General features: G+C 63.7%; 1 protein-coding gene across 1 annotated transcript in view; it reads right to left on the bottom strand.

The window, feature by feature from the left end:
• FLNC (filamin C) overlaps positions 1-16,945 on the bottom strand; it is a 50,649-nt gene that overhangs the window by 25,772 nt on the left and 7,932 nt on the right. Inside the window, exons 2-18 of the mRNA XM_034762955.1 lie at positions 14,888-15,136; positions 13,601-13,698; positions 12,693-12,843; positions 12,297-12,415; positions 11,831-11,908; positions 10,036-10,198; positions 9,749-9,949; positions 8,125-8,262; positions 7,593-7,719; positions 7,175-7,311; positions 6,641-6,834; positions 6,232-6,345; positions 3,051-3,194; positions 2,644-2,767; positions 1,235-1,395; positions 578-668; positions 173-342 (exon numbers count right to left, since the gene is read on the bottom strand). Coding sequence (XP_034618846.1) covers positions 173-342; positions 578-668; positions 1,235-1,395; positions 2,644-2,767; positions 3,051-3,194; positions 6,232-6,345; positions 6,641-6,834; positions 7,175-7,311; positions 7,593-7,719; positions 8,125-8,262; positions 9,749-9,949; positions 10,036-10,198; positions 11,831-11,908; positions 12,297-12,415; positions 12,693-12,843; positions 13,601-13,698; positions 14,888-15,136 — 2,459 coding nt within the window. The remainder of the gene's footprint in view (positions 1-172; positions 343-577; positions 669-1,234; positions 1,396-2,643; positions 2,768-3,050; positions 3,195-6,231; positions 6,346-6,640; positions 6,835-7,174; positions 7,312-7,592; positions 7,720-8,124; positions 8,263-9,748; positions 9,950-10,035; positions 10,199-11,830; positions 11,909-12,296; positions 12,416-12,692; positions 12,844-13,600; positions 13,699-14,887; positions 15,137-16,945) is intronic.

Raw genomic sequence — 16,945 nt, 5'->3', positions numbered from 1 at the left:
GTGGGGGGTGATGCCCAGCCCTGGAAGGGCGCGGTGCCCGGCTGGCACATGTGCAGGGGGGGCGATGCCCAGCCCTGGAAGGGGGCAGTGCCTGGCTGGCGCGTGTGCGGGGAGGCGATGCCCAGCCCTGGAAGGGGACGGTGCCCAGCTGGCACGCGTCCCAGCCCCTCACCTGCTGCACGGCGGTGTACTTGACGGTGTAGGAGTAGTCGTGGTTATCGATGATCTCGAAGTCCCGCACGGCTGGGCCCTTGGCTGCCCCAGCGAACTGCACGTCCAGCTTGGCCTTGCCAGCGCCCTTGGTGAAGACGGTGAAGTGGGTGGGTTTGCCGACCTCCACTCCTGGCGGGAAGGGGAGCGAGGGGCCGGGTCAGCGTCCTGCCAGCCCAACTTCCCCTGGCGCCCTGGATCCACCCACCACACAGTGCCCCCCACCGAGCCCCTGCCCCCTGCCCCTCTCCCCCTGGACGGCGCCCCCCCGCCGAGCCCCCACCCACTGCCCCCCCAGCACAGCGCCCCCCGCAAAGCCCCCACCCCGCTCCCCCGAGCCCGGTGCCCCCCGCCAAGCCCCCCATACCTGTTCTGCTGAGCCCGGGCCCCTCAGCCTTCACCTTGCTGGCGTCGTGGGACGGGTCCACCTTGATGCGGAAGGGACTGGTGGGGATTTCCTGGGGGGCACAGGAGAGAGAGAGGGGTGAGGGCCTGGCTGGAACCCAGAGTTGGGGGGCCAGGGAAGGAGAGACCCTCCCGCCTCTCCTCCTGGAGCCCCCCGCCTGCCCGGCAATCGCCCACCGGCTGCAACATGCTGCCCCCCTCTGGGGTGGGATGCGGCAGCCGGGCAGGATCCGCCAGTGGGGACGTGAATTCGCAGCCGTGGGTCCCAGAAATGCCCTGGCCAGGCCCCTCCGGCGGCACAGACGCCCCCGGGCATGGGCTCTGTGCTGGCCCCAGGGCTCCCATCCCTCTCCCCCCGAGAGCTCAGGGAACAGCCAATGGCAGGTCCCTCCCAGGATCCCCAGTGCCGGGGTGAGAGGTCACAGGGAGCCCCTACAGAGCCCCTTGAGCTGCTCCCTTGGGTGGCACCTGGGGATAACGGTGGCTTTGGGATGCTGGTCTGAGCCCTCCTGAAAGGAGATGGCCCCATGCGCCATTCCGCTGCCCTGGGCCCAGCACCAGCCCGTACCTGGCCGGCGAAGAGCACCAGGATGGTGTACCGCCCGGCGCCAGCCCGTACCTGGTTGGCGAAGAGCACCATGATGGTGTACCGCCCGGCACCTGGCGGCGTGTACTTCACTGTGAATGTGTCGTTGTCATTCTTGATGATGTCGAATTCGATGTCGGCCTCCAGCGGCCCCACCACGCCTGGGGCGCACTTGATTCCAATGCTCACGTCCCCTGCAACACAGCCGGGGCAGCCCCGTCACAGGGGAGCCAGACCAGCCGCAGGGGGGGCTGACATGCAGGGTGCTGGTCGTGGGGAGCGTGGCCGGCTGAGCCCCAGGGCAGGGGGACTGGCACGCAGTGAGGGCCGGGTAACAGAGGGGGACTTGCTCTCTAGCCCTGGGGGAGGGCGAGGAGGCTGGAGGACACAAGCAGCCCCCATTGCCCCCTAGGCCTGCCCAGGGCTGGTGTAACTACTAGGGGAACTAGGCGGCCATCTAGGGCGCCAAGATTTGGGGGCGCCAAAAAGCAGTGCCCCAAATTTTTTGTTTACACTACAGTGGAGTCACATCTTATGCGGGGGTTAGGTTCTAAGGTCAGCGCGTAAGAGGAAAATCACAGATAGTGAAAATCACCATCAAGTACAGTACACACAGTCTACACTAGAACAGGGGTCCTCAACCTACAGCACGTGTGCCAAAGGTGGCACGCGAGATTATTTCTTTTTAACGGCAGGCTGCGGGTCCCGGCCGCCGCAGAGCCCGCTGCCAGTCTGGGGTTCTGGCCGCCGGCTCCTGCCAGCCGGGGTCCTGGCTACCGGCCCCGCTCGGCCCGCTGCCGGCCCAGCTCGGCCCGCTGCCGACTGAGTGAACGGAACCCCAGGCCGGCAGCAGGCTCAGTGGCGGCCAAGACCCGCAGTCTGCCATTAAAAAAAATAAGAAATCAGCTCGCGTGCCACCTTTGGCACGCGTGCCGTAGGTTGAGGACCCCTGTTCTAGTGTAGACTGTGTCTACTGTACTTGATGGTGATTTTCACTATACGTGATTTTCCTCTTACGCGCTGACCTTAGAACCTAACCCCCGCGTAAGATGCGACTCCGCTGTATTCATTTTTGAAAGTTTATAATAAGCGATGCTCCGGGGGGAAGAGATGGGGGAGGGGGGTGCAAGGAGGAAGTTTTGCCTAGGGCGCAAAATATCCTTGCACCGGCCCTGGGCCTGCCCCCAGAGACCCTACGTGGGCAAGGGGCAGCTCGCACTCTGTGCCCCATGTAGCCCGCGGTCCCTCGACCAAGCTGCCCAGTCCAGGCCCCACAGACACGGTGGCGTTTGCGCTAGGGGTGTGCCCATCCGGCCAGAGACCGAGCTGAGACCCGTCACACTCACTACACACGTGGGCCCCCGAAAGCTGTGGTGCCCTGAGCAAAGCTAGTGACCCAAGGGAGGAGCAGGGACACCCCACGGCCCCTCGGCCGGCCCTACCTTGCCCGGCCTCGCTGCAGTCCACAGTGAAGTAGGTGGGTTCGTTGGCTTTGAGCCCCGTCTTCTCCACGCCAGGGCCGTACACCTTCACCTTGTCCGGGTGGCTGCCCTCGCCCACGGTCACCTGCCGGGAGCAACGTGCCATGTCCATGGGCTTTGGCTGGCCGGGGGGGCCCCAGCCCCCAACCCCACACCCAGAGGGGTCCGCTCCATCCTTGGCAGGCTGGGCCAGCTCCTTTGGGACACTGCCAGGAAGGGGGGGATCTCCAAGCCACGTGGGGGCTGGGATCCCCCCTGAATCCAGAGCCCCCTCAGCGCTCTGCCATTGCCTCGGTGCTCCTCTAGGAGCTTGGCTGGGCGCCGCTCAGTCCCCCAGCGGAGGGCCAGCAAGAGGCGGGGTCACTCACCCGGAAGGGGCTCTTGGGGATGTTGACCCCGCCCCAGGAGATGATGATGGTGTGTTTGATGGGCTTGGTGGGCACGTAGACGCAGTGGAAGGTGTTGTCACCGTTGTCTTTGATCTTGATGTCGATGGGGAAGCCCTCGGCGTCCTGCGGGCACAAACGGGAGCTCAGCCACACGGTGGGCACCAGACGGCAAAGGTCACCCCCGCCCCAGGCTGTGCGCCCACCCTGCGGGCCAGAGAGAGCCACCCCTCCTGCTCCCCGGAGGAACCTCTGCTTCTCCCTGTGCACCTGGTACCGCACAGGACGGGGCTCTGGCTGGCAACCTGCTAGTGCCATGTGCTCTGGGGGATTCCTCACATTGGATTGGATTTATGGCCGGTCTAACTCAGATCAGATCATGGGCCCGTCTGGCCTGGCATCCCGCCCGCCCACCATTTCCCACCATGGGCCCATCCGGCCCGGCATCCCACCCGCCCACCATTTCCCACCATGGGCCCGTCCGGCCCGGCATCCCGCCCCCCCGCCGTTTCCCACCATGGGCCCGTCTGGCCCGACATCCCGCCTGCCCGCCCGCCGCTTCCCACCGTGGGCCCATCCGGCCCGGCATCCCGCCTGCCTGCCTGCTGCTTCACTCCATGGGCCCAACTGATTTTCCAGTAAAGATTTTATCATTTCATAGTAAAAAAATCGCAAATGAATCAAACTGTCCCATAGACTGTCTGGATAGACATTCCAGCCTGAAATAATCGGAGTATAGCTGTGGGGATATGCTACTGACTGCCTGATCAGGGTGGCAACAGTGACTGTGAAATGCTCAGGGAGATTAGAGAAGGTATAAAAATAGAAATCTCAGTAATAATGGGGGATTTCAACTCTCCCCGTATTGACTGGGTACATGTCACCTCGGGAAGGGATTCAGAGATAAAGTTTCTTGACACCTTAAATGGCTGCTTCTTGGAGCAGCTGGTCCTGGAACCCACCCGAGGAGAGGCAATGCTTGATTTAGTCCTAAGTGGAGCCCAGGATCTGACCCAAGAGGTGAATAGAGCTGGAGTACTTGGTAGTAGCGACCATAGTGTGATGAATTGTAACATCCCTGTGGGGGCTGGGGGGTAACACGAAAGAAGCCCACCCAGCCTTTAATTTCAGACCGGGAAGCTACACAAAAACGAGGAAGCAAGTTCAGTGGAAATGAAAAGGTAACCGCCCCCAAAGGGAAATGCCTGCAAGCTGCATGGAAACTATTCAAAAACACCCTAATAGTCACTCCCATGAAACGTAAACCCCAGCTTAAAAAAACCACAGTAAGAGAACCAAAAAAGTGTCACTGTGGCTAAACAGCAGAGTAAAGGTGGCAGAGGCAAAAAGCATCCTTCACAAATTGGCAGTTAAATCCTAGTGAGGAAAATAGAAAGGAGCCGAAACTCTGGCAAGTCAAGCGGCAGAGTAGAATTCTGAAGGCCAAAAAAAGAATTTGAAGAGCAACTAGCCAAAGACTCATAAACTAACAGCAAAACATTTGTTAAGTACATCAGAAGCAGGGAGCCTGTCAACCAGTGGGGCCCCTGGACGATCGAGGTGCTAAACGAGCACTCGAGGCCATTGTGGAGAAACTAAATGGTTTCTTTGCATCGGTCTTCACTGCAGAGGATGTGAGGGAGAATCCCAAACCTGAGCCATTGTTTTTAGGTGACAAATCTGAGGAACTGTCCCAGACTGAGGTGTCAATAGAGGAGGTTTTGGAACAAATTGATAAACTGAACAGCAATAAGTCACCAGCACCAGATGGTATCACCCCAGAGTTCTAAAACATGAAATTGCAGAACTACTAACTGCAGTCTGTAACCTAGCATTTAAACCAGCTTCTGTACCGGATGACTGGAGGATAGCGAATGTGACGCCAATTTTTAAAAAGGGCTTCAGAGCTGATCCCAGCTATTCCAGGCCGGTAAGCCTGACTTCAGTACTGGGCAGGCTGGAGAGTTAAGGGGGCACAGTGGTCCCACAGTCCCAGGCTGCACCCCGGAGATCCCGTCACATGGGCGGCAAATAGCAGATGAAATACAATGTTGATAGATGCAAGTACTGCACATTGGAAAACATGATCCCGACTACACAGACAAAATGATGGGGTCTAAATGAGCTGTTACCACTCAAGGAAGAGATCTTGGAGTCATGGTGGAGAGTTCTCTGCAAACAGCCACTCAATGTGCAGCCGTCAGAACAGCGAACAGAATGTTGGGAATCATCAAGAAAGGGATAGATAATAAGACAGAAAATATCATGTTGCCTCTGTGTAAATCCATGTTACGCCCACACCTTGAATACTGTGTGCAGATGTGGTTCCCCCATCTCAAAACAGATATATTAGAAATGAAAAAGTTACAGAAAATGGCAACAAAAATGATTAGAGGTCTGGAACGGCTTCCGTATGAGGAGAGATTAATAAGACTGGGACTTTTCAGCTTGGAAAAGAGATGACTAAGGGGAGATATGATTGAGGTCTATAAAATGATGACTGGTGTGGAGAAAGTAAAGAAGGAAGTGTTATTTAATCCTTCTCATAAGAGAAGAACTAGGGGTCACCAAATTAAATTAATAGGCAGCGGGTTTAAAACAAGCAAAAGGAAGTATTTTTTCACACAACGCACAGTCAACCTGTGGAACTCTTCGCCAGAGGATGTTGTGAAGGCCAAGACTATATAACAGTGTTCAAAAAAGAACTAGATAAATTCATGGAGGATAGGTCCATCAACGGTTATTAGCCAGGAGGGGCAGGGATGGTGTCCCTAGCCTGTGTTTGCCAGAAGCTGGAAATGGGCGACAGGGGATGGATCACTTGATGATTCCCTGTTCTGTTCATTCCCTTTGGGGCACCTGGCATTGGCCACTGTCAGCGGACAGGATACGGGGCTGGATCGTTCTTACGTTCATCTAACCCAGTCTCCCAGCCCCCAGCTGCATCAGACCTGACCCTGGGCCCATCTAGCCCGGTCTCCCGGTCTCCAGCAGCGGCCGATGCTGGCAGTGAAATTCCCACAGTGCGCCCCACGGTGCAGCGCAGCCCACAACGCTTTGGTCCTCAGCAGGGACTGGCCCTTGGGCACTGCCCCAGATGCCCTGCCAGGGCTGGTCCCAACGAGGTGCCCTGCGCTGAGACCCCCGCCGGGGCCCCTCCTACCTGGGCGTAGATCTTGAGCTCGGCTTTCCCTGCTCCCCGTGCGTCGATGGTGAACTCCGCCGGCTTGTCCACGATGCAGCCGGTGGGCTCCAGGCCAGGCCCGAAGGCTTTCACCTGCCACGGGAGAGCGGGAGAACTCAGTCTGGCCAAAGTTTTTTAAAATTCCTTCTGTCCCTGTCTCCTGAGACCCCCCCCTGAGCCGGGTTCCTGGGGGAGGGGACCCCAACACCTGGAATAGCAGGGGGAGAGGGGACAAGCCGGAGTGGGGGAGCAGACAGGCATCAGAAAGGTCCAGCTGCAGATGACGTGTCATAGGCCCCGTACTGCACAGAGCTAATGGAGAGTCTCCTTCAGCTCAAGTGGCAGGGGCAGGGGCTGGGGAGGCCAGGCAGGGCTGGGGAGGCTCTACCTTCTCTGGGAAGTACTCGTTGGTGGCCGGCTTGATGTGTGCGATGAAGGGGCTGTCCTTGATGTCCTCGTCGTCACAGATGACGTGCACGGCGTATTCACCGGGCTCCGTGGGCCAGTAGCGCACGTCGCACGACCCGTCCCCCTTGTCGTCGCACTCGATCTTCGCCTGCGACGGGCCCTCGATGGAGAAGCCTGCGAGGGAGCCGCGGGCCAGCGTCAGCGTCAGGGCCAGGGCTCCCCCCCATGCTGCAGCTGCCCCCCGCAGCCCACGAGTTACTGGGACAATGGCGAACACTGCCCGGTCCTATCACTTGCTCCCCCGGATCCCTTGCCCCCACTGGGCCCCGCCGCCCACTCTCCCAGATCCCTCCCTCACCCGGGCCCCGCCGCCCGCTCCCCATAGATCCCTCCCTCCCCCCGGGGCCCCGCCGTCCACACCCTTCAGATCCCTCCCTCCCCTGAGCCGCTCGCTCCCCATAGATCCCTCCCTCAGATCCCTCCCTCCCCCCGGGCCCCCTGCCCGCTCTCTTACCCAGTGTCCCCACTTCGGTGCCAATCGCCTCCACCACGAAGTCGGCTGATTTGCCCACCATGCCAGTCTCCAGGCCCGGGCCCCAGGCCCTGACTTTCTGGGTGCCAGGCTCCGGTGCCACCTGCACTTCGAAGGGACTGCGAAGGAGACAGGGGGTCAGAGCCAGGGGACCCCGGGCGGCCAGGCTGCTGCTCTGTGACCGTGACACCACTAGTGTAACGAGCGTGCCAGGGCTCAGGCCACTCCCTGGCTCCAGAGCACAGAACGACCCTGGGCAGGTGGTGCCACCAAGGCGCTCCGAGCTCCTCCTCCCGCTTCACACGCGCGTGCAAGACTCCGGCACTAGTGCAGACAGGGCTCCAGTCTTGGCCCCAGCCCCAAGCGCCAAGCTGGCAAGGGGCGTGGGCCGGTCCCTTACCTGCGGGGGATGCTGTAGCCACCCCAGGAGATGGCCACCACGTATTTGCCAGGCACCACGGGGTAGTAGTCACATTCGTACACCCCCTCGCCAACCTCCCGCACCTTCACCGGCTCCTCCGTGCCTTCTGCAGAGAGAGGGGCAAGGTGGTGAGAGCCGAGCCAAGCCGGGGAGCTCCCTGCCCCACCTGGGTGGCACCCGCAGCAGTATTCCTGCCCGTTGCCAGCCGCCTGCATGGCAGAACCTGGTGCCTTCCGCTCCAGAGTCACGGAGCTAGAAAGAGCCAGCCAGTGTGACATGCTCTGTCCAGCAGGGGGCAGCAGTGACACCCACACACCACCACCACCTCGCTCTCCCTACTCGGCCCGTGACTCAGTTTCCCCAGTGCGCTGGCCCGGGTACTGCTCTGCTTCAGCCGAGGACAGGCTGACAGAGAGAGATGGGTCTTTCCCGTGACACTCCAGGGCACTGGCCCTCTCCTCCCGCCTCCCGGCTGGGCCCCACACGGCTCCCCCTCCTGCCCGGCACTCACTCGGCCCCTTGACCACGACCTTCAGCTTCCCACTGCCCGCGCCCTTGGTGTAGACCTTGAAATCGGCCACCTCCTTGACCCGCACGCCCTTGGGCTGGAGGCCCCGGCCCGTGGCCCGGCAGGCGTTGGGGCTGCAGGCTGTGGGGACAGAGAAGAGAGCGCTTAGTGGGGAGGTGCCCCTGGCTGCCACCCTCCTGCCCCTCACCCAGGCCGCCCGGCTGGCTTGCTGGCCTGGGACTGCGCGGCGTGTGCGGTGGGCCAGCACCCGGCCGTGTCACCTGGGAGCTCTCACAGCCTGGGCGGCCTAGACCCCACGCAGCCAGGGCACCCGGGGGTCTGTGCGCAGGCCGGGCAGCCCGTGGGCCCAGAGCAGGGGCTGGAGGAGGATTAAAGTGACCCTCCCGCCAGCCTGCAAAGGAGAAGGGGCTGTCTCACTGGGGGGGCAGATGGACCCAGACCGGCCCAGCCTGGGGGGAATAGGGGCACCAAGCTGGGGGAAGGAATGGGGGGGCAGGGCTAGTCGCAATGAGGGGCATTGAGCAATGGGAGAGGTGGCTGCTCCCAGCAGGCAGCAAGGGTGTCCTAACCCCGGCTTGCCCTGTGCCTCGGTTTACCCATCTGACGAATGGAGCCCCCCACCCCACCCCCGGCAGGCTAAGGAATATCTGGGGCTGTTATATGTAGAGCACTGGGGGCAGGGGGGCGCAGCGCAGAGCAGGGCCCGGGCTAGGGGGACCTAGTGGGCCCCCCCCGCTTACCCCAGCCTGGCAGCGCCGTTCCCCCTGCTCCTGCCAGTGTCCCAGAGACCCCCCCGGCTCGCTGCCCTCCTCCTGGGGAGGCGCTGGGCCCCACAACCCCTGCTGCGCGGGCATCCGGCCAGCCACGAGCTGTTGGACCCTCCTGGCCCACGGGGCTGGAGCTGGGCTGCCCAGGACCTGGGGGGCACCATTGGGGGCCTGGCTCCCCACCCCCCCGGGCAGGGTGGAGTGTGAATGGGGCGGGGGAAGCCGTGTCAGGGCGGCCGGGCAGCTGGAGGAAGCCGCGGTGAGTCAGGGATTCCTGTTTGTGCCGTGGGGCTGGGGCTGGCGGGATGGGGAGGTCGCTCGGGGCTTCCGGGTCACAGAGCAGCCTTGGGCGCTGCAGAGCAGGGACAGGTGCCTCCTGCCGGCCGGGGGGGTCAGCACCGCCACGGGGGGGGGGGGGGGGGGAGGTGAAGAGCCCCCCTCCCCCGAGGCTGCAGCACAGGGGCAGAGGCTGTGCGGAGCACCCAGCAGGGGCAGAGGCTGCCCTACCACCCCGCTCTCTGAACGGGATCCCCTCCGTGCCCCGGCCCAGCCCCACCGGCTGGTCGGGGAGGGGTCAGCCAGCGCCCCCCGGCAGGCTGTAGGGTTGGCACGGAGGGCGGGCACCAGCCAGGGGGGTGTGGGATGGGCTGGGGGCTGGCATGGAGGCCAGCACTGGCCAGGTGTCATGGGGGGGCTGCAGGGCTGGCACAAAGGGTGGGCACTGTGGGAGGGGGTATGGGGCTGGCACAGAGGGTGGGCACCAGCCAGGGGGCGTGGGGTGGGCTGCTGGGCTTGCACAGAGAGTGGGCGCCAACCAGGGGCACGGGGCGGGCTCTCACCTTCGGAGACGTTGACGGCAAAGGGGCTCCGGGGGATCTGGGTGCCAGCGAAGGTGACGCAGATGGTGTGGGGTCCCTCCAGCACGGGCCGGTAGGTACAGCGGAAGGTGCTGTCGCCTTTGTCCTCCAGCACCACCTCCACGGTGTCGCGACGGCCCTGCGGGTCCACGATGACCACGCCCACGTCGCCCGTGCCCGCGCCTGGCACAGACAGGCAGAGTGAGCGCCAGCCCCCAGCAGGGCTCCCCTGCCCCGCCCAGGCCCTGTCCTCCGCCCCGCGCCCCTACCTGCGGTGTAGATGTCGAAGTAGGTGGGCTTGTTGGCCACGTTGCCCACGGGCTCCAGGCCGGGCCCCCGCGCCGTCACCTTGTTGGCATCACCCAGCGCCATGCCCACGTGGACATCGAAGGGGCTCTTGTCGATGTTCTGCCCGGCAAACAGCACCGTGACCTGGGCCGAGAGAGCGCTGGGTGAATTCCCGCCCGGGCCCTGGGGAGCGGGCGAGGGCCAGCCGTGGCCAGGGGGGCACTGGGGCGGGGGCACAGCCCCCTGACCAGGAGGGGGCTGCGCTGCTGTTTGCATAGGGCCTGTGATCCTGCCAGAGCACTTCTGAATGCAGCCACCTCTGGGGGGGGGGGACACAGCAGCGAGGGCAGAACCCCCCCATCAAGCAACCGAACAGCCCCCTGTGACATTATTGACATAACTTGTGACCGTGTAGATCATTGTTGCAACCACTGTTATGTATCTGCAGCAAATATTGTACCAAGGTTGTCGTGTGAGGTGTCTATGGAAAGGTTATGATTTGCTGGCTATGATTACGCGGTCTGTATGTGTGTATTGTTTTTGTGGTTGAATTGGCTAGGTACTTGTATCTCAATGCCATTTGATTCTAAGCAGCTCCGCTCTGGTCAAGTGAAAAAATTCTCTAAGCATTTGGTCAGCTCCTTGAGAAAGGAATTTGCAAGTTAAGTGCCCTATCAAGAAACACTTAACTGACAATGGCCCTTGGGAGACGCCAATCCACATCGGAGCTTTCCTGGGAACGTTCAAACTAAGGTCAGGCTTGACAAAGCCCTGGCTGGGATGATTTAGTTGGGGATTGGTCCTGGTGAGCAGGGGGTTGGACTAGATACCTCCTGAGGTCCCTTCCAACCCTGAGATTCTATGAACATGTCAACAATGGCGTGACCTGTAAAGAACTGAGTCATGCATGGACATGTGACTTGCCCATGTGACTCCAAGCTCCATCTTGCTGCTGTGAATTCTACAGGAAGGAAAAGCGGGGTCCTTCCACCTGGAAGAGACTATAAAAGGCTGATGCCTCATCTCCTTTGGTCTTCAATCCTGCTTCTTGCCTCTGGAGGAACTGTGCTACAAACTGAAGCTCTGAACAAAGGACTGAGGACCCATCCCAGCTGGGGATGTTCCAGAGACTTGATTTGAACCTGCAGTTTATTCCATCACTGCTACAAGCCTGAACCAAGAACTTTGCCATTACTGGATGGAATTGATTCCATTTCACCAATTCTAGCTCTCATCTCTATCTTTTTCTTTTTATGAATAAACCTTTAGATTTTAGATTCTAAAGGATTGGCAACAGCGTGATTTGTGGGTAAGAGCTGACCTGTATATTGACCTGAGTCAGGGCCTTGGTCCTTTGGGATCAGGAGAACCTTTTTTCTTTTACTGGGATATTGGTTTTCGTAACCATTCGTCCCCATAAGGAGCGGTGCCGGTGGTGATCCTGGGAAACTGCAGTGTCTGAGGGAATTGTTTGTGTGACTTGTGGTTAGCCAGTGGGGTGAGACCAAAGTCCTCGATGTTTGGCTGGTTTGGTGTGCAAAGGACCCCGAGCCTGGGGCTGTGACTGCTCTGAGCAATTTGTCCTGAATTGATACTCTCAGTAGTGTCTCGCCAGAGGCAGCATCATTACACCCCCCGGAACATGGGGAGCCCCCCAACCCTCACACAGCAGCTGTGTGGCCCTGAGCAGAGGGGCCAACTGGGCCCAGCCAGCGGTACCAGCCCTCCATCCTCCCCCAGCACCCCCAAGGGGCTCTGGGCGGGTGGGCAGCTCACCTTGTGCAGCCCGGCCACCTTGGGCACATAGGTCACCGAGTACGTCCGCTTCTTGTCGTTGTTGGCGACCACCTTGGCCTGCGGAGGAAGGCCCCGGAGGTGAGGCTGGGGCAGAGGCTGCGCCGGGGGCCGCAAGGGCACCTGGGGACTGTACCCCAGCGCCCCACCCACTGGGGGGGCCCCGGCCGTGCCCAGCTCCACCCCAGGGCAATGCACTCACATGGCGCCCACCAGAGAGATGAGGAGATGGAAGCAGCGAGGTACAGGGCGTCGTTGAGAGTCATACAGGGAATCAGGGTCAGAGCCGGGGATAGAACCCAGGAGTCCTGGCTCCCATCCCCCTGCTCTATCCACTAGACCCTGCTGCTCAGAGCTCCTGCTCTCTGTGCCCTGGCCCCACCAGAGGGCAGGGGGATCCCTGGGCACGGGGTGCGGGAGCAGCAGGCCGACCCCCAGGAGCCCCTACCTCCTCGGTGTGTCCCTCGGGGTCCTCGATGTAGACCAGCACCTCGCCCAGCCCCGCCTCCAGGGTCTCCACCGTGAACTGGGCCGGCTTCAGCACCGTGTTCCCCTGGGGCTCGATCCCTGCGGCACCGGGACAGGGGACTCAGGGGGGGCACCAGCTGGGGCTCCCCCCCATAGCCCTGCCCTGAGTGCTTCTACCCCCTCCCCCTGTGTCCCACATTCCTGCCCCTTCCCCTCCCCCGTTCCTGTCCCCTTCCCTCCCGCTGGGCCTGCTCCCCCTCCCTGCAGCCCTGGCTCCCAGGAGCCCCTCCCACGTGGGGCAGGGTGTGGAGGGAGAGACCGCTGCCCCAGGTCCCCCCCAGGCTGGTCCCTGCAGCGGGTGGGAGTGGGGCCCTACCGGGGCCGTAGGCGATGGCCTTCTTGGGGTTCAGCTGCTTGGAGCGCAGGGGGGCCCCGGGCTTCAGCTTGGCTTTGGGGAACTGGGACAGGTAGGTCATTACGGAGTGTTCGTCCACGTCGGGGTCCACAATCTCCTCCGGGGCGATCACCTGGGGGGAGGGAGCGGGGCCTGTGCTCAGGGCATGCCCCTGAGAGCCCCCCAGCCCCACCGACACCCCCCCACCCTGATGCAGCCCTGCCCCCGAGAGCCAGCCCCCCGCCCCACCGAAAGCGCCCTGCCCCCGAGAGTCGACCCCCAGCCCCATCGACAACCCCCCCCACCTTGACGTAGCCCTGCCCCGACAGCTGACCCCCAGCCTCCTAAGAGCCCCCAGCCCCAATGTGCTGCTCCCCAGGGCTTCCCTGACCCCAGCCCTGACTTGGGGGGGGGCCGAGGGGGCAGAACTGGGTTCCAAGCAGCTGACCGGCATGCTGAGTGGGAGCTGCCAACCCCTTCACCCCGAGGTGCCAGTGCAACTCCCACCCCCCAGCTGCATTCCCCAGTGCCGGGAACAGGCCCTGTCTGTGCCTCGAACAAGGCTGGGGTGACACCCAGAACCGCCCAGCCCCAGGGGCAGCTCTCCCATGTGTACCCCGAGACTGGTTCCCGGGGTGCTGGCTTGGGGAGCTGTGCCCATGCCTGGCTTCCCCGCCGGCCCCCAGCCCAGAGAACAGCCCTGGAGTGCCCAGGGGTGCCCCCCTGTCTGGCCCCCGCACGGGGAGTGTGCCCCAGCCCAGAGAATGACCCCGAAGTGCCCAGGGGTGCCCCCCTGTCTGGCCCCCGCACAGGGCGGGGGGTGCCCCAGCCCAGAGAATGACCCTGGGGGGCCCCCCTGTCTGGCCCCCGCATGGCAGAGGGTCCCGTACCTGGGGTACGCCCAGCCAGTCGTCCGCCTGCTGCATGGCTTCCCGGGCATTCTCCACGGGCTGGTTGGGGTCCCAGGTCTCCCAGTCGGGGCACAGGCCTGTGGGGACGGAGCGGGGGGGACGGCGTCAGACCAGTGGGCGGGGCGGGCACGGCCTTGGCAGAGAGATACGTCTCGCCAGGAGCCCTGCTGACAATGGGGCATTGTGGGCTTCCCTGGCACTGAGCCAGCTCCGGGCTGGGGGCTCCTGGATCCTCGCTGGGGTCCCCACGGGCATGGGAGCCCCCACTCTTGGGGTGGGAAGGAGACAAACCGGAGCCAGATTCCTGTGGCCCCCCCAAACTGCACTCAGGACGGCTCCTTCCTCGCTCCTGTCCAGCCTAGAGCTGCCCATGGAGTGCGCCTAGTGGGTAGAGCCAGGCCTGACCCTGGGTGTGCCTCAGTTTCCCCATCTGTGCCATACAGCAGTGGTGGGGGCGGGTGTATTGGCCCAGCCAGGCTGGGAACCTGTCAGGCAGCGAGAACTGGCGAAGGGCAGAGAACCGGCCCGGTCCAAATAGGCTCAGAGCCATGTGCCTCTCTGAGAGCCACCTTCCATGTGGTGCCGCGCTCCCCCCTCACCTGCCCAGCGGCCCCCGACGTGCCTGGATAAGCCCAGCCGCTGCCGGGCACCACGCCCCCAGCGCTGAAATGCAGCCCCCTCTGGGGTGGGACACAGCAGCTGTCTGCCAGCGCAGGGCAGCCGGGCAGGATGTAAAGGGAGGATGGGGGGCCCACAAGCCGTGTGCACGGGGGGACGGGGAGCCAGGAGTTATGGGGGTACTGGGCAGGTACAGGGGATACGGGGGGTACAGGACAGGTCTGGGGATACGGGGGGTATGGGGCAGGTATGAGGCAGGTACAGGGGGAGTATGGGGGGTGTACGGGGGCACAGGGCAGGTATGGGGGGGTACAGTGCATGTCCAGGGGTTCCAGGGATGTATGGGTGGATATAGGGGGGTCCGGGGCAGGTCTGGGGGGGTCCGGGGGTCTGGGGGTATATGGGTGGATACGGGGGGTCCAGGGCAGGTCTGGAGGGTCCAGGGCAGGTCCAGGGGTGTATGGGTGTATGGGTGGATATAGGGGGATCCAGGGCAGGTCTGGGGGGTCCAGGGCAGGTCCAGAGGTGTATGGGTGGATATAGGGGGGTCCGGGGCAGGTCTGGAGGGTCCAGGGGGTGTATGGGGGTACAGCCCACGTCCAGGGGTGGATACAGGGGGGTCTGGGGCAGGTCCAGGGATCCACTCACCCGGGGCGCAGTTGTCCACCAGGGCGCCCAGGGCTTTGCCGTCCTGCCAGTCCCGGTGGAAGTTGGTGATGGGCAGCTGGGGCACCTTGTTCTGGATCCAGCCCAGCAGCCGCTGCTTCGGCGTCTGCTTCTTGGCGTCCTCCTCGTCCTCGTCCTCCCACATGGGCATGGAGATGGAGTAGTGCAGGATCAGCGTCCAGATCAACCCCAGGATTAGCTTCAGGTTCCCGTCCACGATGGCTTTACTGTCTGTGGGGACAGGGGGGTCAGGCGGGGGCTGGCTGCCCCTTCGGGGGGGTCTCACGGGTATCAGCTGCCCCCCGCGGGCACCGGGCTGGGAGCGCCAGGGGCACGGCTGGCGGGTGCAAAGCAGCCCCCCCGGTGCCCCTCACTCCCGACCCACAGCCCCCTGCTGTCCCATCCTGCCCCCCCTCCTGGGGGAGAGCCAGAGGCAACTTGCTCAGGGCGGGGGCGGGAGGAAAGACCCCCATAGCCAGTACCCCCCCCACCCCAACAGGATCCTCATACTGGGCAGCTGGGCCCCCCCACCCCCAGCCCATGACTCTCCACGGGGGGTGCATGGGGGGGCTGTGTGCCCCTCCCCCCACCCCGTGCTCTGGCAGCGCGCCAGGCCTGGGCCCAGGGAACAATGCGCCCGCCCGCCCCTTCCTGCTCCTCACTCTTTCCATAAACACTGGCCGGGCGGAGCCACAGGGGCCAGGCCGAGAGCAGAGCTGGGGGGGGGGGAGGGCTAACAATGGACCCCCCCAGGCTTTAGCCTCAGCAGGGACAGGGGGTGCCCCGGGGCAGGGGGGCGCAGTGCAGGATGAGCACTGAATGCCTCCAATCCAGCCTGCTCCCCTCCCTCACCCCACTGCAGCTCCTCTCCCCTCCCTCTGCGCCTCTGGTCTCTGCCCTGGGCCGCCCCCCCTGCCCCACATGCCAGGCATCCTGCTAAGCCCACGCTGCGGGAGACTCCCCGCCAGCACGGAGCGCTACGGAGCTTCTGACACAAGGCCGCCCGGTCCCGCTCCCAGCCAGCAGGGGGCAGCGCTGGAGAAGCGGCATTTCTTGGTGGGCCCATTCCTGGGCGCTGCACAGGCTGGGTCTGTGCCAGCCCCGTGCCCCAGCTGGGCTGCACTGCGAGTGCTCTGGTGGGTGGGCCATACCCACGCGGGTGCCCCCGCTCAGTGCCACTGCCACGCGGCTGGTTGTGAACCCTGCCCTCCCGGCACTTGTTGGCTCTGCCGGCCACGTTCTGCCCTCCCACGGGGCAGAGAGGGACAGTCTCGGACCCAGCATTACTGGGAGCGTTACACATCGGCTGCACCTCACCCCAGAGGTGGCTGCATTTCAGAGGTGGAGGCCCAAAACACGTGTGGGTCTGAGACGTCCATGGGCCAGCTCCACTACGGGCGTCCCAGGCCTGGCCCCATGGATCCCCCCATGCCGGGGACGCTAGCCGGGGGCTGCCGGGCTCGGGGGCTCTGCAAATCATTAGTGGCCTGCCAGCGGAGCAGAGCCTGGGCTCCCGGGGGCATCACTACACAAACCTTCCTCGCCCAGACGAACAATGGTCCCCCGCCAGCACCGGCCTGTGCTGTGCAACCATGCTGGGAGGGGGGAAACTGAGGCAGGGCGACTGACTCCCCCAAGACAAATCAGCGATTCAGTGGAAAAGCCAAGAACAGAGCCCAGGAGTCCTGGCTCCCCGCATCTCCCCAACCATTAAACTCCACTTGGAATGGAACCCAGGAGGTGGGGGAGGGGAGCCAGGATGCTAGGTGAGAGGGGGGGAAGCCAGGACACTAGGTGAGGGGGATAAGTTTGGGAGGGGAGGCGGGACGCTAGGCGAGGGGGGGGGGGGAGGTGGGACGCTCGGTGGGGGGGGGGGGCGCGGGGGGGGGGGGCCGGGCGGGAGGGGGGGGGGGGGGGGGGGGGGGGGGGGGGGGGGGGGGGGGGGGGGGGGGGGGGGGGGGGGGGGGGGGGGGGGGGGGGGGGGGGGGGGGGGGGGGGGGGGGGGGGGGGGGGGGGGGGGGGGGGGGGGGGGGGGGGGGG

This window comes from Trachemys scripta, chromosome 1 (assembly GCF_013100865.1).
Source record: "Trachemys scripta elegans isolate TJP31775 chromosome 1, CAS_Tse_1.0, whole genome shotgun sequence".
Lineage (NCBI taxonomy): Eukaryota > Metazoa > Chordata > Testudines > Emydidae > Trachemys > Trachemys scripta.
This window is presented reverse-complemented; position numbering and strand designations above follow the sequence as displayed.